The following is a 26,826-nucleotide window of genomic DNA, read 5'->3' on the forward strand; positions in this document are numbered from 1 at the left end:
GGATGTAAATGTGCAGGAGGCAGTTCAGATTAGGTTTACTAGATTGATACCTGGATTGAACGGGTTGTCTTACAAGGAAAGGTTGGACAGACTGGGCTTGTTTCCACTGGAGTTTAGAAGAGTGAGGGACGACTTGATTGAAGTATATAAGATCCTGAACGGTCTTGACAAGGTGAACATGGAAAGGATGTTTCCTCTTCTGTGTGAGTCCAGAACTAGGGGGCACTGTTTTAAAATTAGGAGTCGCCCTTTTAGGACAGAGATGAAGAGAATTTTTTTTCTCTCAGAGGGTTGTGCAGCTTTGGAATTCTCTGCCACAGGAGGTGGTGGAGGTGGGGTCATTGAACATTTTTATAGCGGAGGTAGATAGATTCTTGTTAGGCAAGGGAATCAAAGGTTATCGGGGGTAGATGGGAAATGTGGAATTCAAAACACAAACAGGTCAGCCATGATCTTATTAAATGGCGGAGCAGGCTTGGTGAGCTGAATGGCCTACTTCTGCTCCTAATTCGTATGTTCATATGCCTGTATCCAGGCTCTTCCGTCTAGCCTGGATTCAAACTGTAGCCTCAGAAATGAAAGGATAGCATGCAAACTGACTGCATCAACCTTGTCCCCCTAAATTGAAGTTCCCAGAATGATATATTTTATGTCATACGCCTAAATTACAGAATCCTATGCAACATGTTTTAATTTTAATGTCTGTTGAAATACCATAAATTAAAAGTAATAAAGAACATTTTACATTCTCAAATGAATTTCCGTTACAATTATACAAGAAAGTACCTCACTGTGAAATGATTCTAAGTAAATGCAGTGTTGGGGTAATCAGGTTTTTCATGTAACACACATTTAATTTTTGACCAATTTGAAAAGAAATATTGGCCTGGATCTTCCGGGCAGTGGCAATGATCATCAGATTGTCACTGCGACCGAAAATTCCCCCGATTCGACACTGCTGCACATTTCTCCTGGGGTCTTCCAAGTCCGGCTTCCACAGAAATGCAGAACGCAGCGTAAATTGGAGAACTCTGTCAGACCAGAGTAGAGTCGGGGAAAGACAGGACCCCCCCCCACCTTTTTACAGCATTAGCTGCCATATGGTAAGTTCAAAAGTCCAATTTGAATGTTAGTGAATGGATAGGTGAGTGGATCCGTGGATGAATGTGTGATTGAGTGAATGGGTAGGTGGGTGAGGTGGATAAGTGGGTAGAGGGTAGGTGATTGAGGTGGGGAAGTGGGTAGAGGGTAGTTAGGTGAGGTGGGTAAGTGGGTAGAGGGTAGGTGGGTGAGGTGGGTAACGGTAGGGGGTAGATGGGTGGTCAATGAGGTGGGTAGGTGGGTGAGGTGGGTAGCTGGGTGTATAAGTAGGCCTGGGCAGTGGGTTTTAGTTTAACTTAACCATTTTTAGGAAATGTTCACATTATATTCACTGTTCTAAGCTAACGCCATTTTGTACTGAGCCAAAGAAGCCATTTTACATTCTGTACTTAATGATCTTCCACATGCAGCCAGAATCAGATGATTGAATAAGTAGTGTACCTCAATTATGTTATGATTGAAGAATAGGAAATTAATCAAGTAGTTATTAAGGCTGGGAATATACTAATGTCTGCAAGTTTAAAAGTATTAATTTGCTGCTGTAAGCTTCGTCTGTGGGAAACGGAGCAACCAGGTACCACTAAGCATGATCTCCATTCTGTCCTTGGCTGTGTGGAGCAGATGCCAGGTAATAAGTAGAGACTTGTACAAATTTGGATAAGGGAAACATCATAAACAGTCTCATTGTTCCATTTCTTGGGACAATGTGTGCAAATGGCTAAATCCAATAAAATTAACCCAGTAACAACAATTGACCAATTGGCTAATTACACCAGGCTCAATTTGAAATGAGGTAATGCTAATTCAAAGATTAAAAATTGAGGTTTTGAGAACCAACTTTGCTAATTAGTCATGAAAGTTTTATGTCTTGGGTAAATAAGTTCGAGGTGTCAGCTGTGGCTCAGTCCATAGCACCCTCGCCTTTGAATCAGAGGGTTGTGGGTTCATGTCCCACTCCCGGAAACCAAGAACTGTGATTGTACTTGAAAGAGTTGCAATCTGTGACTGTTGATAACTCGAAAGGAGGTGTCAGCTGTGGCTCAGTTCATAGCACCCTCGCCTTTGAATCAGAAGGTTGTGGGTTCATGTCCCACTCCCAGAAACCAAGAACTGTGAATGTACTCAAAAGAGTTACAATCCGTGACTGTTGATAACTCGAAAGAGTTACTACCCAACAAGACTTTCCTATGTTCTCCGGGAGGTGTCAGCTGTGGCTCAGTTCATAGCATCCTCGCCTTTGAATCAGAGAGTTGTGGGTTCATGTCCCACTCCCGGAAAACCAAGAACTGTGATTGTACTCGAAAGAAGTTGCAATCTGTGACTGTTGGTAACTTGAAAGAGTTTCCTATGTTCTCATCAATGGCTGCTTGCAATCAATAATGGGGAGAGACTGACGTAAGAATAAACAGTGATGGTTTATTGAGACATAGGGCAGAGCACCAGATCATACGTGCTCACTCAGAAACCTCCAGAACTTGACTTACATTTCCCAGTTGCCCATGCTGTACAGTGATTTGTCAGTGCTGTCACATGATCAGTACACTTGCATTCTCTTAAAGGGACAGGGTACCTCACTTTACCACAGAAAGAGAGAGCCTATAATTGTAAGAGGTAATGAGTGCTCCCTGGGGCAAGATTTCAGTGAAATCACTATCAATGAGGGAACCTGATGTCGATTTACATTTCTACCTGGATTGATCACCCAACTGAAGTTGTAAAAGATTTGATAAGTATACATATTTTTCTTTTAAAAATAAACTTCTTTTAAAATTTCTATCCGTTCTGCTTTTAGCTTAATTGGTTAAAATCTTGTCAGAACCAAAGTGAATCTACTAAGTTACAGAGGATAAGGTCAGATAACATAAATCTTTTGTAGAAGTTTACAGTGAGGTGAGTAGTTGGGTGAGGTGGGTAAGTGGGTGATGTGGGTAAATAGGTAGGGGCCAGGTTGATGAGATGGGTAAATTGGCTAGGCGGGTAAGTGGGTGAGGTGGGTGAGTGGGTAGTTAGGTTGGGGGGTAGTCAGATGGCTGGGTGGTAGTTGGGTCTGGGTGGGTGGAAATTGATTGGTCGGGGGTTGGTCGGGTCTGGTTGGACGGGTAGTAAGGTCAGGGGTGTAGTTGGGGTCGGGGGGTAGTTGGGGGTGACGGTCAGGAGGTAGATTGTGGGGAGGCAGAGGTCAGCTACCCAGGTATTAGACTAGGTTTTAATCTGTCTAACATTTCCTGGGTAATTATACAGTGGCAGTGTCCAAAGTCTCTGATTCCAACTCAGAGTCAGAGGCATTCATGTAGGGCCCTGGACAGCAGGGGAATTGTTTGTCTGAAGTGTAAACTTCCCAGATAATTCCCATGGAGTTCCACACATCAGGGCTTCCACAGAGTCTGGATGCACATCTTCAGTTGTATGATGATTCGGAGGCCAGACGCTTTGGCCCACTGAGTTTGGACTGGATGGGGATTTTTGGTAAAGGACTGAACAAGAATTTAATGTTGATATTTTCTGAATGAATCTAGATTTTTGAGTAAAGGAGAGAATGGGAATTATAACAGGGTCCAAATGTTACTTCAGTTAAAAATGTCCTTCCTATCAACCCTCATTAGGAGGATAAAGAGTAGAAGTAATAGGCCATTCAGCCCTTTGATCCTGTTCCCCATTTAATAAGATCATGACTGATCTTCTACCTCAGCTCCACATTCCTGCACTATCCTCATACCCCTTAATATCCTTAGAATCAAAAAATCTATTGATCTCTGTTTTGAACATACTCAAAGACTGAGTCCACAGCTCTCTGGGATGCAGAATTCCAAAGGTTCGCAACTCTTTGAATGAAGAAAATGCTTCCCATCTTATTCCGAAATGGCTCGCCCCTCGTTCTGAGATTGTGACCCCTAAGCCTAGAATCCCCATCTAAGGGAACATTCTCCCAGCACTTACTCTGTCAAGCCTCTTAAGAATTTCATAAGCTTCATTGAGATCACCTCTCATTTTCTTAAACTATTAATAATAATGATTAGCGATCCTTCACTAAAAGTATATTGGAATTCACCAGTCTGGCTTTTCTCAGGCAATAATATGCAGTAACAGAAATATAAAAATAAGGTAAATAATCAAGATGTTTCATTTGAAAGCTGTTCTTCATTTTTGCTAATTCTTGAAAAATAACTGACTGAACCTTTGCTTCTATGTAATCCCATTTTTTCCATAATGTCAGCCATTGCTCAGTAAGTTTATTCAATTAGTAGGCTACGCCATACAGATCAGGAAGTCCCAGGTTTGAGCTGAATTAGCTACGGCAGTAGGAGTGCTCCAATCTGCCTCAGCATCTCTGGGTTTGACAGGAGAAAATTAACCAGGGTCCTGACTCCTGCTTGCTACGTTGAACCTGTGCTGAAATCCATTCGTGTAGTTATTGGAACAGAAAAGGATTGGGCTCGGCTGCAGTGCTTACCCTAGAAACCCAGTCTGCCACCTGCAATTATCTGGACTCATGCAAGAAGAATGGGTACTTGGGTAAAACAGACGGGGTAGGCCAGAGTCTGTGGAACTACACTACAACAAAGAATCAACACCTTCAGGACAAGGGGTGCTGGGTGGTTAATAAAGGGAGAAAATGGCAGGAGAGGCAAGGAAAAAAAAAGTTATAATTTTTAAATAAGAAAACATGGAATGAGAAATGGCAGTTCAGTCCATCAAGCTACCCAGATGTGTAAAGTCTCACCATTTATTTAATCTTCTGAGGGAAAGTTCAATGTTTAATTTTCCCAATTCCCAAAAATAATCAAGCAAAGCACCTAGATGTTTATCTGACTCACATCTCCACAATTTAATCTCGACATTCCTCTTCTGTCTGACAACACAAGCATCTATTGTTCGACATGGAATATTTGATCATCTCAGCTACGTTTATCATCAGCGATCCATTGAGATATTTATCCAAAATAAATAACAGAAAAGGAAATCGATGGCTGGAAAAGTAAGATGTACCATTGCGTAATAAATACAGGAAACCTGTAATAAACTCCCAGCCATGGCACCATCTGCGATTCTGCTTGTAGGAGAGGGTTCACAAGGTACAGACGAACAACTAGACATCCATGCCAAAGGTTGGGAGTGGTTAGCAAGGTTTGTGTCAGCTCAGGTCAGAGACTTCCCGTGTTAAAGATTGGGTGGGGTTGGTGAAGTTTATGTCGACTCACATCAGAGACTTCCCACACTAAAGGTTGGGTACAGTCAGTGAGGTTGGTGTCAGCTTGGGTCACAGACTTCCTGCACTAAAGGTCAGGTGCAGTCAGTGAGGTTTGTGTTGGCTCGGATCATGTTGGCTCGGGTCACAGACTTCCCACACTAAAGACTGGCTGCGGTCAGCGAGGCTCGTGTCAACTTGGGTCGTGTCGGCTCGGGTCACAGGCTTCCCGCACTAAAGGTTGGGTGCTGTCAGCGAGGTTTGTGTTGGCTCGGGTCATGTTGATTTGGGTATGAGACTTCCCGCACTAAAGGTTGGGTGTGCAGTCAGTGTTGGCTTGGGCTGTGTCGGTTCAGATCATGTTGGCTTGGGTCACAGACTTTCCGTGCTAAAGGTCAATGAGGTACAAAAAAGTGCAATTTTTGAATGTGCTTTTGGATTTACGGATAAAGGGTACTCAACCTACACTTAGCTATGCGCTTGAAATGCTGTAGTTAGAGGGCTACAGACCAAGAGCGGGAAAGTAGGATTTGGTCTTATAGCTCTTTTTTGGTTGGCATAAATATGATGGGTTAAATGGCCTTCCATGCCATTAATTTCTATGATTCTGTGGAACGGAGTTTGTAGAGGTGACCAAAGACAATGGCTTTGGTTTTTCCAATATTTAATACAGCAACTTTTTCAGTGTGTCTGCTCTGCACATGCATCGCTCTAGGGCAATGTTCCTTCTTACCTTTCACTGAGGCTTATTATTTTTAAAAGGCACAATGCATGCAATAAATACAACCTAGTTTTATTATTCATTACAGTTGTGGTCTGCATATGTACTGTGCTCAGCCCAATACAAAGATGCTGTTCGCCTGACCCTGGAACAAATCGATGTTATCAAACGGATGTGTATGAAGTATCCAGAATTTAAATTGGTTACATCTTCAAAAGGTACCAGTTGTGAATATCTCAATAAGCTCATCTGAGAATTGAACATTTCTGAATTTATATATACGATAAGGAATATTAATGTCAATTTGTTGATTTCTTTAAATCTAGGCATTGAAAATACTGAAAAAATATCTTGTCTAATCAGTATTGAAGGAGGACACTCAATCGATAGCAGTTTGGCAGCCTTAAGGATGTTTTATGAACTTGGAGTACGCTCTATGTCTTTGACGCACAATTGTCACACACCATGGTAATAAACTTTGATAAATATCCTTTGTGCTGAGAAAGAGGGATGATTCTTTTGTGCTCAGATTGGAGAGTTTCATCGGTATGATTTGGAGGTTTGCAATCTTGGAACCCACTGTCAGCATTGAGCACTCCCTGATCATGTGGGATGTAAGAGAGATTCAGATTATGTTCCTTCTACAGAGGTAACAACATATCTTAACTTCAAACTCATAAAATCACCTGGACTGAATTTATTTCCATTTTTCTAACTTTGAAGGCAAATTTTCCCAAATCACGGGCAGATTTATGCTTTGGGCTTGTACTGGGAACGAGGTTCAGATTATTTTTCACAGGATTCTTACAGTTCTCAGAGAGGAGATATTTTTATTCAAATAGCCCTTTGGCAGTACAGAACTTGAGTATTGCTGAAAAGAGAGATTTTTCCTTGAAGCTTTTTGTCTTGCACTCATGAGGACAATTTGCAAGAAAATACCAATGTCAGGGAAAACAACATATTTGTATAAGAAGAGAGTGCTGATTGGTTGGCAAGTGGACTCTGACTGGTAGAAGCATCATCATGGTGAATGCACCAGTTGAAGGTGATTGACAGTTAACTGTCAAGCATTGTTTGAAATTTAAACCAGGCATCTTGACTCTGATTGGTCAAGACATTGCCCTGGGGAATGTACTGTATACATGTACAATGAGTTTTCACATTCTGGAAGCTACATATGTTAGTACACAGGGCCCAGTTCTTTGCAGACAGAAAGAACATGTACGTACATTGCGCCTGTTTCAGCTAAACAGAATAAATGAAAGACATTCGCTGGTTCATTCCTTCCTGACCAATCCCAATAGATTTTATTACAGGTGATGCACATAATGATACAAAGGCTGCAGGAGGCCTTATATTACAGTTGCTGAGTTCAGTCACAGCCTGATTAGCCCTTCAGATCTTCACTAGCTTCCTGGCAATGTTCCCACTTTTTAAGATCATCTTAAAGACCATTGCAATATGTCCTCCCTGATCTTCATTCTTGGGTTTACGCTAACTTACATCAATTAGCATTCTAGAAAATGTGTTATTTTACATAAGTTGCTATTTCAAGTGCAGAAAATGTCAACATATTATTGCCAACAGATAAATATATCTATTAGAAGTTTAAAGCTACCCAAGGCTATGTTGCATGACAAATTTGGCACAGTCTTGGAGCAGGGGCAGGCATGGGCACACTTTCAACAGCAAGTCCAGTCATGGCTGCCATCTGCTTTTGAGAACTGTATTTCAGAGCCATTTCCCACCTCCTGGCAGTGCTTCACGCCATTAGTTGGGTGCCAAGCTCGCCTCTGGCCTGATTAAGGGGTCTGCATTTAAAAATAACGTTGCATTAGTGATGCACACACAGGGCAGGGTTGGGACCTGCAAATTATATGGGTATTGGGTTCCTGACCCTGGATTCACAGACCCAGAGTTAGGCTGGATAACTTAAATTTTAAAGACAAATTCTTTTTAAAGACCCAAATGAAGGATTATCTAGTGTATGAACCTTTATATTTGTTCATAAAATAATTTTTTGTTATGTTTAATAACATACAATGTCATAGGTCGTTTCAAGTTAGCAGTTTGTGGGACAAACGGAGATGATCTCCCATTACTATATTGTTCATCCTTCAAAGTGATGATGACCGCCTTCATCATCTGGCGCGTTTAGTAGGGTTCTGGTGGGTACGTAGGTGACTGATAAGGCCAATCTGAAACCATTGCAAAGAGGACAGCATATTGCAGACAACTGAGATTTGAATGAATTGCTGGCTCAGGATTTCCTCTCCTTGCATCTTCTCTCTGCCTCTAATATGTGCTTGCTTTCGAAGGAGGCTGCACCAGCTGTTTTTTTATTTGGTTGCGCCAGGTGCAGCTCACCAGGGCGAGCTTCCTCCAGGACTTGAAGTCAATACCAAAACTCCTAAGTAAAGCCTGCAGAGTATCCTTGTGGCACTTCCTTTGACTGCCATGAGAGCATACCCCAGACTCCAGCTCTCCATTAAAGATTCGCTTTGGCAAGTGCATGTCAGGCATTCTGGCTGCATGACCAGCCCAACTTAGTTGTGACTGTCTCAATGTGATATGGATACTTGGCATGCATTACTATAGAAAATATAAAGAACTTGCCTTCATGTAGCACATTTCTCAGAAATGTTTTAAGGCACTTCATACAATTAATTACCTAGAATTATAGTTACTGGTGCTATGTAGTTAAGTGTGCTCAGTAAAGTTCCACAAGCTGCTGTGGTATGTTTATCTGTTTCAGTTATTAATAGTTGGCAATGGAATGTTGCGCAGGACACCACTTTTGTCTGTATGATTGTGTTGTCCAATGGTATAAGAGAAGCCAATAACATTCTCAGTAAAAAGATGTGTCCACTTCTGTTCTCAAATTTTACAACAGTTACACCGAGAAAAAGAAAGAATGAAATTTAAGGTATAAATTCAGAAAAGAAAAATATCCTGAAATATAAAATTAAGAAAGTCACAATTGTTAAATCATGTTTTTGTGTGACAATTGTCACCATAGAAAAAATTTGTTTTATTTCTGGTCTAAAAAGTATTCATTTAATTTCTAGTGCAGTACCGGAAGGGATGAGTTCATTGAAATGTTAATATCAATGTGTTTTTTTAAACTGGAGAAATTACATCACTGATAGCGCAAGCATACATAGGGCGGAATTTGTGTAAAATGGAGTCCTACCCACCAACGTAAATGGCGGGTTTTCACGCCGTATCATCCTGAGCCCGCCTCGTTATTTATTCACTCCTGTGAAACGTGTCGTTTCCATGGCGGGCGAGCTCTCATTTGTCCGTCCGCGATCAACCCGCTGTTGCATCGTGCCAGCCGCCATCTTTAAAAGGCAGTGGCCAGCAAAGCGCTCATCGCCACCAGCTCACCACCACTGCCCGTAAGACGTGGGAGCAAAAGAAAAATGACCTCAGCCCCCCCATTTTCAATGACGGGTCCCTTGAGCAACTGCTGGATGCCGTGGAGGCCCGCCGGTTTGTGCTCTACCCCTGCTCTGGCAGCAGGATGGGCAGTAAAGTCACCAACACAACTTGGGAGGTGGTGGCAGCAGTGGTCAGTGTAAATGCCCTGCAGAGGCGGACAGCCACCCAGTGCCACAAAAGGATGAATGATCTCCGTTCCGCCAGGGTAAGTTACTCTTTTCATCATTTCCAACTCACACACTCACAAACCCATCACTCACTGCCAGTGCAAGGGACATCACCATTCACTCTTTCACACACACAATCATTGTCCTCCTCCCATCCATGGGACCACTCACCACCCACACTGCCCAGGCATACTTATCATATGGCCCGACAGGCATGCAGATGCACTCTCCCCATCTCTATCCATGCTGGACAAACTGGCTTACAACAGGAGGGAAAGGTCACAGACAGGTGGAGGGATGCCAGAGATCAAAGTTCTGACAGAATTCAAAAACAGAGCCATCCAGCTGGCCAGCGATGACCGGGACCGGTCCTGTGCTGACAGTGAGGTCAGCGCTGCTCTACCAAGTGAGGATCCAGCAGTGAAACATCCATCAGACAACCATGCTGTGAGTGATGTGTCCTGTTTCACAAGCCACTGCCAGGCACTAATTATCTCCTCTTGCTTTCGCAGGCACATCTGCCAAACAGCCGACAGAGTCCATGATCCAGGGCCTCCAATCAAACCCTGAAGAAACCTCTGAAGAGGAATCTGAAGGCACTCTCCCTGAAGTCCCATCACAGCGCTCACCCACACCCTCCACCAGCGCAGAGACACACACCTCGGTGGGACCTAGTTTTAAAGTAGCCTTGGGATCACAATATGGTGAGCACGTTGCACTGTCTGATCCACTGCAGGCGGAGGCAGGGACTTCCCAGGTCCCCAGCACCCGGACGACTGCTGGAGGCCAGACATTTGCTGAGTCCGAGTCATGTGATGAGCCTCTGGACTCTGTCCTGTCTCAGTTGCTGGAGCTGCAAAGACAAGCTCGGAAACATCAGGAAGTGATGTCTGCTGCACTCCTCAGATTGCAAGGCATGATGGAGGAGTCTGTCCGTCTTCAGGCTGAGGTGATAGCACCGGCATTGCAACGCACCAAGGTCAACGCTGGCAGGATGGCGGCCGCCATGGAGACCTTGGTCCAGGATGTGACTCCAGCACTGCTGAGCGGGCTGAACTCTATCGCTGATGTCATAGTTGGCCTCCAACGGTGTGTATGCGAGAAGGGTGCCGGGCGGCTCGATCTCACTCCACCTACCTCTTCCACTCACGGAGTCAGCCAGGGGCCCTTGGACACCCACAGGTAGGAGGATCAGCAGGTGCACACTGCGGGGCCATCCACCCAGGTGACTTTGAGAATGACCGACCCATCCGAATCCCCTCTTCTTGTGACCTCCGCAGCTCCAGCTTCACAGGCCGAGGAGGGTGCCTCTGCCACACAACAGGACATTGAAAGCAGGCCTGGGCCCTCCAAGTCTCAGTCCTCCAGAGGATGCCTGTCAAAGTCATCACAGACAGGGCGTCACAGTCAGCAGGCTGCCTCCACCTCTGCTGTGGATGTCCGGGGAGCACCAAGACACAGCGGCAGGGTTAGGAAAGTTAGGTAAAAGTAGTTGCACAGCCTGGGCACAGCCTGTTCACTATTGTCAATAAACTCCTAAGAATGTCTCCCTGCCTGTGGCTTGTTCTGATGAGTAGTGTTCTTGTCACTCAGATGTGAAACCTTTCTGCACAAGATAAAAGGCAGGTGTCTCAGTCCAGGGCCTCTTCCCTGTGCTCTGTGCAGCCTTCAGACCACAGTGATGGTCCAGCCTCACACTCCCTGGAAACATTACTGATGGCTGCACCTCGGCAGTACTGGTCATTGCTGCCAGAATGTAGCAGGCAGGCGCCACAGAGTTCTCTCATTCTCACTATGTGCTCTCAGACTTTTAAGATGGAGCTGGCCCCCATTACACCAGCATCTGCGACCAATGATGCTGTGCACCAGCTCCTGAAGGGCTGAGGTGCTGAAGGTGGACACAGCATCAGGTGCATTTGAAGTTTCATGGCTGCGTCTCTGAGATGGCCCTGATCATGGAGATCAAGCGAGCAGCCCTCAGCCAGACAGGAGTCAGACATTCTCAGAGGCTATGTGAAGATCTATGGAGTGTCCTCACTGCATGTTGACATCATCCTCCTGCAATTGAGTGACTGTTAAGGCCTCCACTGCATCTCCATGACAGGAGCATTCTCATAGATAGTATTGGAGCTGCCATAAGCCAGACTGGAGTCAAACTGCGATGTGAGGATCTACGGTGACACCTCAGTGCATGTCATCATCATCCTCTACAAATCTGGCAGCCTCCCGAGCACGCCTGCTTTGTCTAGCCTGTGCGAGAGCCTCATCCCCATCATCGTCACCACCGAGGACTCCCTCACCCTCATCCCCGTCGGCATCCTCCTCATCCAAGGAGACCTCCAGCTCCTGCATCTCCTCCTCAGTAAGCTCCTCTCCCCGTTGCAGTGCCAGGTTGTAAAGGGTGCTGTAGAAGATGATGATGCATGACGCCCTCTGCGGACTGTATTGCAGGACTCCACCAGACCGGTCCAGGCATCAGATCCGTATCTTCAGCATCCCGATGGTCTGCTCCACCAAGTTACGAGTTGTAACATGAGCCTCGTTATACCTTCACTCTGCTGCAGTCTGAGGCCGCCACACGGGTGTCATCAGCCATGGCCTCTGTGGGTAGCCCTTGTCCCCAAGGAGCCAACCCTGCAGCATCTATGGACCCTGGAAGACTGCAGGGATCTGCGAGCGACTCAGGATGTAGGCGTCATGCACACTCCCTGGAAACCGTGCGCATACCTGCAGGATACGTTTCTGGTGGTCGCATACCAGCTACACGTTCAGTGAGTGGAAGCCCTTGTGGTTGATGTAGTCCACTGAGTGTAGCGATGGAGACCTGAGAGCCACATGGGTGCAGTCAATCACACCCTGCACCTGTGGGAATCCCGAGATCAGGGCGAATCCAATGGCCCTTGTATCCTGGCTGTCCCGGTCCTGGGTGAAATGCACAAAGTTGTGTGCCATGGAGAAGATGGCATCTGTGACCTCATGGATGCATTTGTGGGTGGCGGATTGTGAAATCCCACAGAGGTCACCTGTGGAGCCCTGAAAGGAGCCACTGGCATAGAAATTGAGCACCGTGGTCACTTTCACAGCCATTGGCAGTGGATGCCCTCCATGACCCCTTGCATCAAGTCCTGCAGTAAGTGGCAGATGTGAGCCACCAAGTCCCTAGACATGCACAGTCATCGGTGACACTGGTTCTCAGTCATCTACAGGAATGGCAGGCGGCGTCTATAGACCCTGGGTGTCACTAGGGGCCAACCAGCCCTGGTTCGTTGTCGCTCCTGGGTAGTGTGTACGGGAGCAAAAACAAAAATATCTGGAAAAACTCAGCAGGTCTGACAGCATCTGCGGAGAGGAGCACAGTTAATGTTTCGAGTCCGTAAGACTCTTCAACAGAACTAAGGAAAAATAGAAAAGAGGTGAAATATAAGCTGGTTTAAGGGGGGATGGGACAAGTAGAGCTGGATAGAGGGCCAATGATAGGTGGAGATAACCAAAAGATGTCATAGACAGAAGGACAAAGAGGTGTTGAAGGTGGTGATATTATCTAAGGAATGTGCTAAAAGTAATAGGTGACATTAAGGGTAGAAAGCAGGACGAGCAAGGTACAGATAGCCCTAATGGGGGTGGGGTGGGGGGTCAGATGAGACGAAGAATAAAGTGAAACTGGGGGCACAGGCAACTTAGAAATAGGGTGCGGCGGTGCTGCTGGAGGGAGAGGTCGAGTGTGTTCATATGGTGTGTTTATATACCTCTAGCCAGCTCTACCTGTCCCACCCACCTTGAACCAGTTTATATTTCACCTCTTTTCTATTTTTCCTTAGTTCTGTTGAAGAGTCATACGGACTCGAAACATTAACTGTGTTCCTCTCCGCAGATGCTGTCAGACCTGCTGAGTTTTTTCAGGTATTTTTGTTTTTGTTTTGGATTTCCAGCATCTGCAGTTTTTTGCTTTTATCTTAGTGTGTGCGGGAGCCCCTGCTGCCCCTTCTTCATGAGGTTCCTACTCCTGCCTTTGCACATCCAGGAGCCTCAGTCGCTCTATCCTCCGTCTTCTACAGTCTCTGTTGGCCATCAGACAAACAGCTAGGTCACCAGGATCGATGATCCTGATGTGGTCCTCCTGCAGCATGAAAGAGAGAGAGACGTGGTTATCATGGTTGTACTTAGCACCTTTCCTGGCCCTGTGTGACCGCCCCTTAGTGCTTCCTGGAGAGTGATGATCACCCCTCGGATGGCCAGAGATGAGTGCGCTGCATGGCTGCCCTGTCAACCTGTGACATGGGGGTCACTGTCCAAACCGGGATGCTGAGATTGGAAGGGGCTGTGAGCGCCTCCAGCAGTGACTGCTACATGACCAGTGTTGGCGAGGAGATTGTACAATGTGTGCAGTCCAACTGCTCCGCGGTCCAATAAAGTGGTGGTGGACTCGAAGTCTGTGACGGGGGGTGGGGGGCACAAGGATTAGGTATGGAGCCCCTGATGGCCCTTTGGTGTCTCCGCGATGCTTGCATGGGCGGGCAGGCTTGGAGCCTGACACCAAACAAATCACTTTGGCTGTGTCTGATCTGTCTCAGTTGCAGAGGCATGGTCAGTTTATACAGGTGTCCCTAATGTGTAGCCACTTCCTTTGCTTACCCTGACCCCCACCTCGATTGTCTGTGCGCGGGATGCAGCACCAGGGCAGCACTTGACCGCCCCACCCACACCCCACTGACAATGGTTCCCTCCAAGGCTGGCCAGCATTTTCCCCCACCCCCCTGGCACCCCTGAGGCCTGCCAGTACCCGCTCTTCGTGACCATTCCCGGGCCCACCCGCCATGCGGACCGACAAGGGCAAAATTCTGCCCCTAGGTGTCGCATTCTGGCAAAACCTGGTTGTATTTTATTTCTGTTTCTACATAATATTTGTATTGCTTGATGTCTACATACCCATCAATATTTTTATATATTCTGCTGACACAATGTTACACCAGTGTCTATGTTCTGACTTACAGTTAGGTGGTAAGTCACAGTCTAGATGTTAAGGTTACTTTGGGCTGATTAATGTCAGTTACACATAAATGTCTATGTTTTATCCCAGCAAATCATTTCATTAGTTATGGGGCTAGTGCAGCTGAGTGAAATAGCATTGAAAATTCTGCATCTTGAACTCATGAGCAGCACTAAAAGATATGTTACTTTCCAAAATAATACAAGCCCCTCGTACTTGAGTTAGTGCTTAAAAAGTGATTTCCATATATGTTTGCAGCCACTGTGCTGATGTTGCTACATTGAAATCATAGAATCTGAGAATGGTTACAGCAGAAAAGGAGGCCATTCAGCCAGTCGGATCCATGCCCGCCCAGCGTGGATCGCAAGCGGTGCTACCTGTGCGGGCAGGAGCAGGAGGGAGAGTCGGGTCCAGTGCTCTTTCGCGCATGCGTGCAGAAGGGTGCTTCAATCTCCCTGAGGCACGGAGATGCCTAAGGGAGACTGAAGCACTTTTTGAAGAAATTATTAAAAATTTAATGATACATGTCCCCTCATGTGACTGTGTCACATGAGATGTGACATGTTTTTAATTTTCAAAAAAAGTTTTTAATCAATTTGTAAAAGCTTTAGGAAACCTCATTCCGCTCATGGATGAGGTTTCCTAAAAAATGTAAAGGCCGCTTGGCCTTTTCGCCTGCCCGTCAACCGTTAGGTTGGACGGGGGAGTGTAAATTTCAAGTTAATGGGGTTGCTAATGGCCTTAATAGGCCTTTCAATTATCGGCGGGTGCACAGCCAACTCCGGCGCATGCCCGCCGAACAAAACATCATCAGACTGCTCAATGAAGTCAGGACGCACGCCCAACATCATCGCACGTCATTTTACATTCCGGGGTGTCAGACCTACCTCCGCACGCCGAATATAAAATCCTGGCTGAGGTGATCATTACAATGCAAATAAGAAAACTCAATGGATGAAAAATATACAGGCCGGGATTTTCCACGCCTGCCAGCATCGGACATGTTTGGTGGCGTGATTGGACAATATGGTGCGATCGGCTTCACAACAGCGTGAAACCAGTTCGCGATCGTCTGCTTAGCCCGTCGATGGCCATCGGATGTCGGGAGCCTCATTGTAATACATCAGCATATCATTATTAGGCCTGCCTGCTCAAATAGCTCCCCCCCCTCCACAGCTGGATCGTCCACCCACGTCGGTGGGAAAACATGACGGTGTAGAACACATCTTGACAGCCATGATGTGCAGAAGTCGGGACTTACCACCAGGGCCTTGCTCACATCGCGGACATCCGAGGAGCAGAAGATGCTGGAGCCCGACATCAACGGCACACTGGAGGAACGTCCATGCCATGCTGGGTGGATTCTCATGGACATGGCTCTGCCGCGAAGCAGCGCGCAGAAGTTGGATAGTCACCTTTGATGCTCACAACATGTGATGGCCGAGGGGGTGGTAAAGGAAGGGCTGGGATTGGCTGGGAGAGGAAGAGGTGTCGGGGTGGGGTAAGTTTGGGGGGGATGAAATGGATGTGCCAGAATGGGGCGAGTTTGGAAGGGGGGGAACGAAGGTGTGAGGATGGGGTGAGGTTGGGAAGGGGGAATGATGATGTCAGGGGAAGGTTGTGGGGGGAGGGAGAATGGAGGAGGAAGGGGTAATGGGGGAGAAGATGGCATCTGGGGAGGTAGGTGTAAGGGGGGCAGAAGGTGTAAGAGAAAGAATGCGGAAAGGGGAGGCTGTCCAGAGGGAGGAAGGGGTGCGGAGAGGGGAGGGTGACCGGGGGAGGAAGGGGTGTGGAGAGGGGAGGGAGTAAGGGCGGAGGAAGAAGTAAGAGTGGAGGAAGAGCTCAGGAAGGGGTAGGAGTAAGGCTGGAGGAAGAAGTGAGGCTGGAGGGAGAGGTAAGGCCGGAGGAAGAAGTTGGGAAGGGGAGTGACTAAGCATGGTGGAAGAGGTAAGGGTGGCGGAAGGAGTCAGGAAGGGGGAGGACCAAGCGGGGGTGAATCCGGTGGCAGCGGGGGGGCAGGGTATGAAGACTGGGAGGGAGGGTGGAAGGGGTTCTAGGGGGAAAGAGGTTCTGAGGGGGGGAACGGGTGTGAAAGGGTAAGGGGCACGAAGGGAAGAAGGATTGAGATGGGGGGGATGTGCAGGTGAATGTGCACGGGAGGGGTCAGATAGGTCCGTGTCTGCCTCCTGGGGAGCGAATTGAGGGCAGGTGTGGTATGGAGGAAGGGTGCGAATGACAGAGGGCAGAGTGAGGTGGTAGGGTGGGAGGGTGAGGGTTCGATGGTAGCGATAGAAGGGACAGCGAGCGTGGCTGGTGGATTTTCGGGAAGGAAGGGAGCGTGCAGGTTCACCTGGACATCCCTGAAGGAGAAGGGTTGCGGCTAGTAGGGGGAGGTGGTAGGGGAGGTGGAATGTGATGCCGGAGGGGGAGTCAACTGTGATGGGGTAAAGGAAGTGGGTGAGTGGGGGAGGGTAAAGGATTGGGGAGCGAAAGTAAAACTGAAGTAGCATCATGCTGTCCAAATCGAGAGTGAGACGAGAGTTGTGCTGGGTGAGATCATGTGCTGCATGGGAGTGTGATCAGTGGGTGGGTGGAGATGCAGGTCAGCTCAGATGGACAACTGAAAGCAAACCCCAGCACTGAAAATGGCCAGGACATTGAGGTGAATGTGAAACGTGAAGGATCTGCGTGCGTGGGAGAGTGCTTGCACGAGGCTCCAAAAAGCCCTGCACACGCACCTTTCCCTCCAGAATTACTTGTGGGTTGGCTGCTCCCTCTGTGGTGACGGGTCTTCTTGGCTGCTTATTTCCACCTCTTCACTGGAGGAGTCCTCTTGGATGCAGATGAAGATGTGGATGGAGCTGAGGGACTGGCTGGCTGAAGGTGTTGGTCCCTTGGCAGAGCTCCCTGTGAACCAAAGTAAAAATAAGTAGTTCATTGCAGCAGAGTCAAAAACAGGAGAGAGAGCACTCACAGTTGCATTGAGAGAGGGATGGTGTGGTGCAGGATCCTCAGGTGGGTGTTCCCCGCCAATCATGCTATCGCTGCAGGCAGGGCCCACATCCTCACACTCCTCCAAGTGAGTGAGGGGCCTAATGTGGGTCACTCCACCCCTGGTCTGGGACCTCTCCCAGCTCATGTGAGCCAGCTCTTCCTGCATGAAAACATATGGAGAGAGTGTGAGCAGGACACATGACACTGCATGGAATGTTTGTGTAGTGAGTGGCACCATGGACAGGAATGAGGATGTGAGCTCGAGAGGATATGAGCCTGATGGAGATGTGAGGGTGTGTGTGAGAGTTAGTGGTGTTGTCCCTTGAGGTGGTTGTGAGGTCCCTGTGGATGTGTGATGGGTTTGTGAGTTGAGAAATGTGAGAAGAGTGAGTTACCCTGGCAGAAAGGATGCGACCATTCATCCTGTAACAGTACTGGGTGGCTGTCCTCTTTTACAGGGCATTGGCACTGACCACTGCTGCCACCGCCTCCCAAGCTTGGTTGGTAATGTCGCTGCCCATCCTGCAGCCAGAGCAGGGGTAGAGGATGTTGTGGCTGGCCTTCACAGCATCCAAAAGGTGTTCCAGTGCCGCATCGCTAAACCTGGGGACTGCAGTCATCTTGCCTTTTGTGGACATTTTCCCTGCAGTAGTCATGGAGTGGTAGAACTGAGATGTGTGCACGCAGCTGGATTTTAAATATGACGCCCGGTGTGATGAAGTGGCGAGGTGATGGCAAGTGGGTGAAGAGAGTCCGCCTGCCATGGAAATGGCATGTTTCCTGGGAATGCATAAATAATGTGGTGGCGTTAAAACCCGCCATTGTGGCCTACGGGCAAAATGTCGTTTTACCTGCCTGCTACTGCACTTCGTGCAAATCTGGGATGACTCCACCCACAGTGAATGGTCACAGAGAGTGCAAATTAGCAGCATGTAGCCCTTTCACTGACATTAGGATTGATTATCATTCAATACTTTGAAAAAGAAATAAGTGGTGATATAAAGAAGACACATCGTTGAATAAATAGATACGCATATTGGATCAAAGGAAAATGTAAGAAATTGGATAAAAATGTCAGTTAAATCAGTGCAGTCAACAAGAAACAAAATGTTTGACATAAAATTGCACAAGGAAACCATAAATTTTGCTGCATAAATAAAGGTATACCACTTCTCCAAAAATATGACTAGCCCATGAGGTGAATATGACACAAGTGAGTACAATTCTGATTTCAATCTTAATGAATTTGGGTTAAATGTACTAAGTACATGGTACATGGAACCAACAACCTCTTTTATCAGTTGAAGTATTTTCTTCGACATGATTTTGGAGCCCTTCCTGCATTCTCACAACTGGGGCCAATCCTCCCTCACCCACACTTTAAATTGAAGAACTGGAGGAATGGCTTTCATAGCACTTTCCAGCCACAGGCTTCAAATGTACAGCAGTTTTATTTGTTGTGTTTGCTGTTTATAGAGTAAGGTGTACATGGGTTATTAACTCCATGGTACTGATATTTATTAGGTCCATGAAGAGAGTAGGAATGGGAAATGGAATGAACTTCCCAGATGAGAAACCCAAAAGAATGAGTTTTCCAAATGTCCTGCTGAAATTAAAATACTGGTCAGATTTATAGAACAGAAAAGAGATAAAGAATATTAAATAAAAGAAAGCAAAAGTAGCTGGAAAAACTCAGCAGGTCTGACAGCATCTGCGGAGAGGAATACAGTTAACATTTCGAGTCCATATGACTCCTCATCAGAACTGATGCTGTCAGACCTGCTGAATTTTTCCAGCTATTTTTGTTTCTGTTTTGGATTTTCAACAACCGCAGTATTTTGCTTTTAGATCTTTGAAAGATGTTGCTACATCTGAAGCTAATTTACTCCCAGTCAGCAGTCATCCTGAAGACGTCATAGACAGACAAAGGTCAGAACACTGGATTGTTTTGCAGTTAACTGTTACACAGATTTTAGTATTTCTATTTGAATAATTGAGAACAAAATGCTTCTGCGCTGATCCTTACTGTAAGCTGGACTGAAAGCATGATCCCTGATGATGTGTAACAGTTAAACTGCAAAACAATCCAGTGTTCTGACCTTTGTCTGTCTATGATGTCTTCAGGATGACTGCTGACTGGGAGTAAATTAGCTTTAGATGTAGCAACATCCTTCAAAGATCTAAAAGCAAAATACTGCGGTTGTTGAAAATCCAAAACAGAAACAAAAATAACTGGAAAAATTGTTTTGTTGTTGAATTCGGCAAGATCTGCAACAATGCAGGGTTCCTCTAGCGATAGGCATTGCAGGAGATGTTGCATAGTCTGTGGCTCAGTTCCACATTCATAAGTTGTCGGGCAGGTTGTGTATCCCCATTTGCTTAGTGACACCTTTGAATGACCTACACCAGTCCTAAGTCTGTTAAGACACTTCCAGGTTGCCCAGTTGCAATTAGCTCCTGGGGGAAGGCTTTCATCCGGTAGAATTTCCATCGCTGGGGGTTGTTCGAGACTGGCGAGCCGGTCTTTCCACGAGGCGATGCGGGCTTCAGGTTGCGGGGTTGATTGTAATGGAACTACACTGTTCATGAAGCTCTTCCTTGACTTTAGGCAGCTGGGTGTAGGTGTATGACCATGTAGAGGGTGCCTCTCATCTGATGTTTGACGAAGTCACTCTTTCTTGCTGGCTACCATTCTTCTAATATCAGGGGGAGCGATACCCACCAGGATATATAGGCTGTTGGTGTTTGTTGGCCATTAGTAACCATACCTTATAAACAATGGTGCAGGCAAACAGGCACAGAGTTCCATATCTCTACTAATGGTTTGCATTTATGTGATGCTTTTCATGTAGAAAAATGTCCCAAGCTGCTTCACAGAATCACAAGTCAAAAAGCATGTCAAGCCAAAGAAAATACTGGAAGGAGTGATCAAAATGTAGTTTAATTCCAGAACATGGGGTTTTGATAATTGAAAGCACAGCTGGTAAATGGTGAGAAAATGAAGGACAGAGACGGAGGGTGGCAGGAAGATGTAACACTGGAGAAGAATACAAAGATAGGATGGGATGAGGCCGTGTAGGGATTTACACACAAGGATAAGAATTTTTAGCTTAACACATGTAGAACAAGGAGTCAATGTGGATAACTGAGAACAAGGGGAATGGGTGAGTGGACTGTGAACACATACATAAGAACATAAGAAATAGGAACAGGATTATACCATTCGGCACCTCGAGCCTGCTCCACCATTCAATAAGATCATGGCTGATCTTCTTGTGTTTCGATTTCCACATTCCCAGCTAACCCCGATAACCTTAGATTCCCTCGCCTAACAAGAATCTATCTATCTCTGTCTTAAAAATAGTCAATGACCCCGCCTCCACCACCTTCTGAGACAGAGAATTCCAAAGTCGCACAACCCTCTGAGAGAAAAAAATTCTCTTCATCTCTGTCTTAAAAGGGCAACCCCTAATTTTAAAACAGTGCCCCCTAATTCTGGACTCACCCACAAGAAGAAACATCCTTTCGATGTCCACCTTGTCAAGGCCGTTCAGGATCTTATATACTTCAATCCAGCCGCCCCTCACTCTTCTAAACGCCAGTGGAAACAAGCCCAGTCTGTCCAACCTTTCCTCATAAGACAACCCACTCATTCCAGGTATCAATCTAATAAACCTCCTTTGAACCACCTCCAACACATATGTTTCCTTATCATTTACATTAGAATTTCATCTGCCTATATTTATAGTAGTAATAAAAAATTTTTCTTCAAGGGAACTTTAATTATAACCCTGTATTTACCCACAAACGTATGAATTAGGAGCAGGAGTAGGTCATTTGGACCCTCGAGTCTGCTCTACTATTTGATAAGATCATGTCTGATCTGACTGTGGCCACAACTCCACTTCCCCGTACCCTTTGACTCCCTTATCAACCAAGAATCTATCTAACTCAGCCTTAAAAATGTTCAGTGACCCTGCCTCCACTGCTCTCTGGGGAAGAGAATTATAGTGAAACAAGAAAAGAGAATAAAATAATGTCCCACGGACTTTGTTTTTACCACACAATGCACCTAATCCACTGAACTATCAGGGCATTAACCTGAAGCAAAATTGAAAGCTTCTCCACGTAATCGTTTTCTGATGGCTTCTAATCTGTTGCTTATGTCTGTATGGGTCCTGCATATTATAATTGATGATCGGACAGATTACTGTTCTAACCTGAAGTGCATTTAGAAATGTGTAAACTTCTTGCAATATGTTGGTAATCTTGTAGATTTGAACTCTGGTTAAAATTGGAAAATACAATAATTGGTATTTACTTTTCCAGGGCAAGGAGTGCAATACCACATGCTGGCAGTGTGTCTCCCAAAACCAGTTTAACTGATTTTGGTCAGGTAAGATTCATGTTTTAAATGTATCTTTATGTTTTACCTTTCCTGGACAGTGATGATGGTGCTATCACTGACTCTTCCCCATCCCCATTGATTAACCTGTGTAAAACCATCTGAAAACCAGCAGTGTCCAAAAACCAGACAATTTTCAAAGCGGGCCATGCAAGAATTTTAAATGGGTGAAAAAACTTACTGACTTGTTCGGGGAGTGGTGTGCCAAGTAATTACCCGCTTTGCCCGCCTGACGTTTTGAGTGGCTCTGTGACCCTTGTCCCCACCTGACCCAGCTCGGAAAAGTTCGGTGAGTTGCTGCATTCGCGCGGCTTCACGCGCCTGTCATTTCCCATGCTCCAAGTGGTTGAAGATGTGGCAGAAACGGTTGAACTCACCCAGGAAGAACCAAATACCCTTGCAGAATCCAATGAGGTAGAATATTTGTCTATGTATTGTACTTGGGATCAGGACCTATGCCTATTCTTGCTACAGTACTGAGTTTTGTTGCCATTAAGACCACCCAAATAGAAGCCCACAGGCTTAAATTCAAACATTGCACTTGATTCCCAAAAGCCTTTAATTTCCACGGGCACTGGTTATCTTCTTGCAGCTGGCCCAAGCCAGTTCAAACCCAGTTATTAAAGAGTACTGTGCAATCTTGCCTGATTAAAAACAAAACATAGTTTTCAGTTACAACTGTTTTTAACGTCATTTCAGTTTGATTGATCTTTTCTCATTTTAATCAGGGTGAGCTGATGTAGGGAAGTGGGGGAGACACGAACGTGTTATTAAATCCAATATTTGGGAAGTGAATTAATATCAGCAGAAACATGGCCGTTAACCTATAGTGGTTTGCAATCATACTTGGTGCTTGTGTGTCCCCTAATTACTGAATTAAGGGGTTCCAATTTTTTTTCGGAAAACCAGCACAGACTTAGCCACAAAGTTGCTGGTTTTGAGACACTCTGCCTGTACATTCATTTTGTACTTGTACCATAATATTTCTTGCAATGTACATCAACAGTAAGGAAAGCTCACCAGAGGGATACAACATTAGTCTAAAGTACTGATGCAGAAGTCCCACCCCCATTTCCAACAGATCCCATTTTTGCCAGCATGGGGTAGGGGCAGGGCATGAATGACACAAGAGGGAAACCCAAACTCAGCAGGACCATTTAGGATTAGTGCCAAGTTCAAACAGATGCCACTTTCACTGTTTCAAGGGCCTTAACCCAAAGCATGGTAGTCACAAATGTATGGAGGAGGCAGGGATGCTTATGAAGTACTAATAAGGTTTTTTAGTGTTGTGGTCTGAAGTGAATTAAATCTCCAGCCCTTTAAAAATAAAAAAAAAAACAGGCTGCAGATGTCAGTTAGACTAAAACACAAACAGCTGCTGCTGAAGTGTATTGATTGACAGGCCGTCTGGTGAGAAAGAAAACAGTTTCTCTGTCGAGGTGGCCTTATGTTATGCCTAACAATTCCATAAGAATTCTATATTTATTCTGGAAAGTGTCTTGTATTTAAGTGTCATGTATCAATGCACTTCAGCAGCAGCCGTCTGTGTTTTAGTCTAACTGACATCTGCAGCCTGTTTTTTTTTTATTTTTACAGGGCTGGAGATTTAATTCACTTCAGACCAAAACACTAAAAAAAACCTTATCTGTCCTTCACAAGCATTTCTTACACCACCCTCTTCTGGGTGAAAAACTCCCCCTTGAATCCCCTCAAAACCTTCCAACTCTTACCCCAAATCTATACCTCCAGGGATGAGACCTCTCAATCAAGAGGAATAGGGCCTTCCTATCCACTCTATCGAGACCCCTCAAAACTTTATACACTTCTATTAGGTCTCCCCTCCTCCTCTGGTAAGGCAACTTCCTTGTACATCTTCCCTGTACTCTCTCTAGTGCAATCACATCTTTCCTATAGTGCTTTGGCTAGAACTGTCTGTACTATTCCATCTCTGGCCTCACTAGCGTTTCATATAGTTCCATCATAAGCTCCATGCTCTTATATCCTTGTACTCCTTTGTCTTCTTGACCACCTTGTTACCTGTCTGGCCACCTTCAGGGATCTGTGGACATGTATCAAGATTCCCTCGTTCCTCTATATTTGTCAGTATCCTACCTTTTATTGTGTATTCCCTTGCCTTGTTAGCCTTCCCCAAATGCATTACTTCTCCAGATTAAACTCTATTTGCCACCATTTGACCTACCCGACTAGTCCATTGATAATTTCCTGCAGTCTACAAGTTTCTTCTTTCTTATCAACCACACAGTCAATTTTTGTACCATCTGCAAACTTCGTAATTGTGCCCTCGTCCAGAGTGCCCTGAGAAAAGCCCATAGAGACGGCAAGCAGCTCTTCTGTCAGTGTGAGTGCGTTTGCACCTCCCTGCTCATCATTAATGGACAGGGACCTAGTAGGGAGACTAGGCGCCTCATCCATCTCTCACACTGTCAGTGACCTCCTGAGGTCATTGCCCGTGTGAGGGTTTGCAGGTCCAGTGTAACCCCAGGAACCCCTGAGTCTGCTCCTGAAGCTGCCTCTCCATGAGAGTCGCCATTCTCTCAATGGAGGAGACTGTGCGCTTGGTGCTCAGGGTCAATGCAGAACTCATGCTCCACATGGACTCCTCCATGATGGAGACCATGGCACGCAGACCCTCTTGGATCTCTGCTGGTTCTCCCTGCACATCCCACTGGACATCCAGCATCTGCCACCTGATGGGCGACTCCAGAGGCTCGTCATCGGCCTTGGACGCAGCATGGTCCTGGTCTCCAGCTGTTTGTTGGATTGCTTCCAGACAGCTCCCTCAGCCACCCAGGCAACTCTGGGCAGCCTTCAGGGAGCAGCCTCTTCCATTTTTTGAACACCCCGCTGAGTCCCCATTGGACCCGGTGCCCAACACGTTCCCACCCCTGTACACGGAAAACACATCCGGCAGTCCTGTTTCACGCTGGGTGGGCTTTAATTGGCCACCCAGTCTAAGAGTGCATTCACAGCGCAAACTCGGCCGGGAGCAGGTTTTACATCTTTGGGCGCATCCTGAGGGTAAAATTCAGGCCCATGTCCCAGAAGAGGTAGTAAGTATGTTTCCTCTTATTTATTACGCTCACTATTAGTCAATAAGTGCCATTCTGTCTCATTTGGAGAAAGAAACAGTTTTTTTACAGCCAGTCTGTTATTATATAGAAATATAAAAAATAAAATAAAATAAAAATAAAATAAAAACAGGAAGTGCTGGAGAAATCATCATGACAGGCAGAACTGGCTATCCTTGATTTAACTGGGCTGCTGGGTGCAATCTAGCTGGAGAAGAGTGAATTTGTTCAAGTGCACAATAACTTTTTAAAAGAATGCCACATTCAAGAAAAGTATTTGGTTAAATAAACTTGAATTGGAAAGGAGGGGGAGGAGGCAGGAGGTCCAGGTGTAATTTTTGTCATGGTGATATTCCACCCGTGACTGAATGATGTGTTTCAGTGACATTTAACTAATTGTCAAAGAACAAAGAACAAAGAAAAGTACACCACAGGAACAGGCCCTTCTGCCCTCCAAGCCTGTGCCGATCATATTGCCCGTCAACTGAAACATTTTGCACTTCCGGGGTCCGTATCCCTCTATTCCCATTCCTATTCATGTATTTGTCAAGCTGCCTCTTAAACACCACTATTGTACCTGCTTCCACCATCTCCTCTGGCAGCGAATTCCAGACACTCACTACCCTCTGCGTAAAAAACTTGCCCCGCACATCTCCTCTATAGTTTTCTCCTCTCACCTTAAATCTATGTCCCCTAGTAATTGACTCTTCCACCCTGGGAAAAAGCTTCTGACTATCTACTCTGTCCATGCCACTCATAATTTTGTAAACTTCTATCAAGTCGCCCCTCAATCTCCGTCGCTCTAGTGAGAACAATCCGAGTTTCTCCAACCTCTCCTCATAGCTAATAACCTCCAGACCAGGCAGCATCCTGGTAAACCTCCTCTGCACCTTCTCCAACACCTCCATATCCTTCTGGTAATGTGGCAACTTGAATTGCACGCAATATTCCAAGTGTGGCCCAACCAAGTTTCTATACAGCTGCAGCATGACTTCCCAGCTTTTATACTCAATACCCCTGCCAATGAAGGCAAGCATGCCATATGCCTTCCTGACTACCTTATCCACCTGCGTTGCCACTTTTAGTGACCTGTGGACCTGTACACCCAGATCCCTCTGCCCGTCGATGCACTTAAGGGTTCTGCCATTTACTGTATAATTCCTGCCTGTATTAGACCTTCCAAAATGCATTACCTCGCATTTGTCCAGATTAAACTCCATCTGCCATTTCTCCACCCAAGTCTCCAACCGATCTATATCCTGTTGTATCCTTTGACAATCCTCTTCACTATCTGCAACTCCTCCAACCTTAGTGTCGTCTGCAAACTTACTAATTAGCCCAGTTACATTTTCCTCCAAATCATTTATGTATACTACAAACAGCAAAGGTCCCAGCACTGATCCCTGAGGAACTCCACTAGTCACAGCTCTCCATTCAGAAAAGCATCCTTCCACTGCTACCCTCTGTCTTCTGTGACCAAGCCAATTCTGTATCCATCTTGCCAGCTCACCTCTGATCCCGTGCGACTTTACCTTTTGTACCAGTCTGCCACGAGGGACCTTGTCAAAGGCCTTACTGAAATCCATGTATATAACATCCACTGCCCTTCCATCGTCGATCATCTTTGTCACTTCCTCGAAAAACTCGATCAAGTTAGTGAGACATGACCTCCCCTTCACAAAACCATGCTGCCTCTCACTAATACGCCCATTTGCTTCCAAATGGTAGTAAA

At 45.9% G+C, this 26,826-nt stretch overlaps 1 protein-coding gene across 6 annotated transcripts in view; it reads left to right on the forward strand.

The window, feature by feature from the left end:
• Nucleotides 1–26,826, forward strand: part of dpep2 (dipeptidase 2) — a 77,381-nt gene that overhangs the window by 11,453 nt on the left and 39,102 nt on the right. For all 6 annotated transcript variants that reach the window (XM_078544237.1, XM_078544233.1, XM_078544232.1 and 3 more), the window contains exons 4-6: nucleotides 6,097–6,226; nucleotides 6,335–6,476; nucleotides 21,930–21,996. In XM_078544237.1, coding sequence (XP_078400363.1) covers nucleotides 6,097–6,226; nucleotides 6,335–6,476; nucleotides 21,930–21,996 — 339 coding nt within the window. The remainder of the gene's footprint in view (nucleotides 1–6,096; nucleotides 6,227–6,334; nucleotides 6,477–21,929; nucleotides 21,997–26,826) is intronic.

Source organism: Cetorhinus maximus, chromosome 6 (assembly GCF_964194155.1).
Source record: "Cetorhinus maximus chromosome 6, sCetMax3.hap1.1, whole genome shotgun sequence".
Taxonomy (NCBI): Eukaryota; Metazoa; Chordata; class Chondrichthyes; order Lamniformes; family Cetorhinidae; genus Cetorhinus; species Cetorhinus maximus.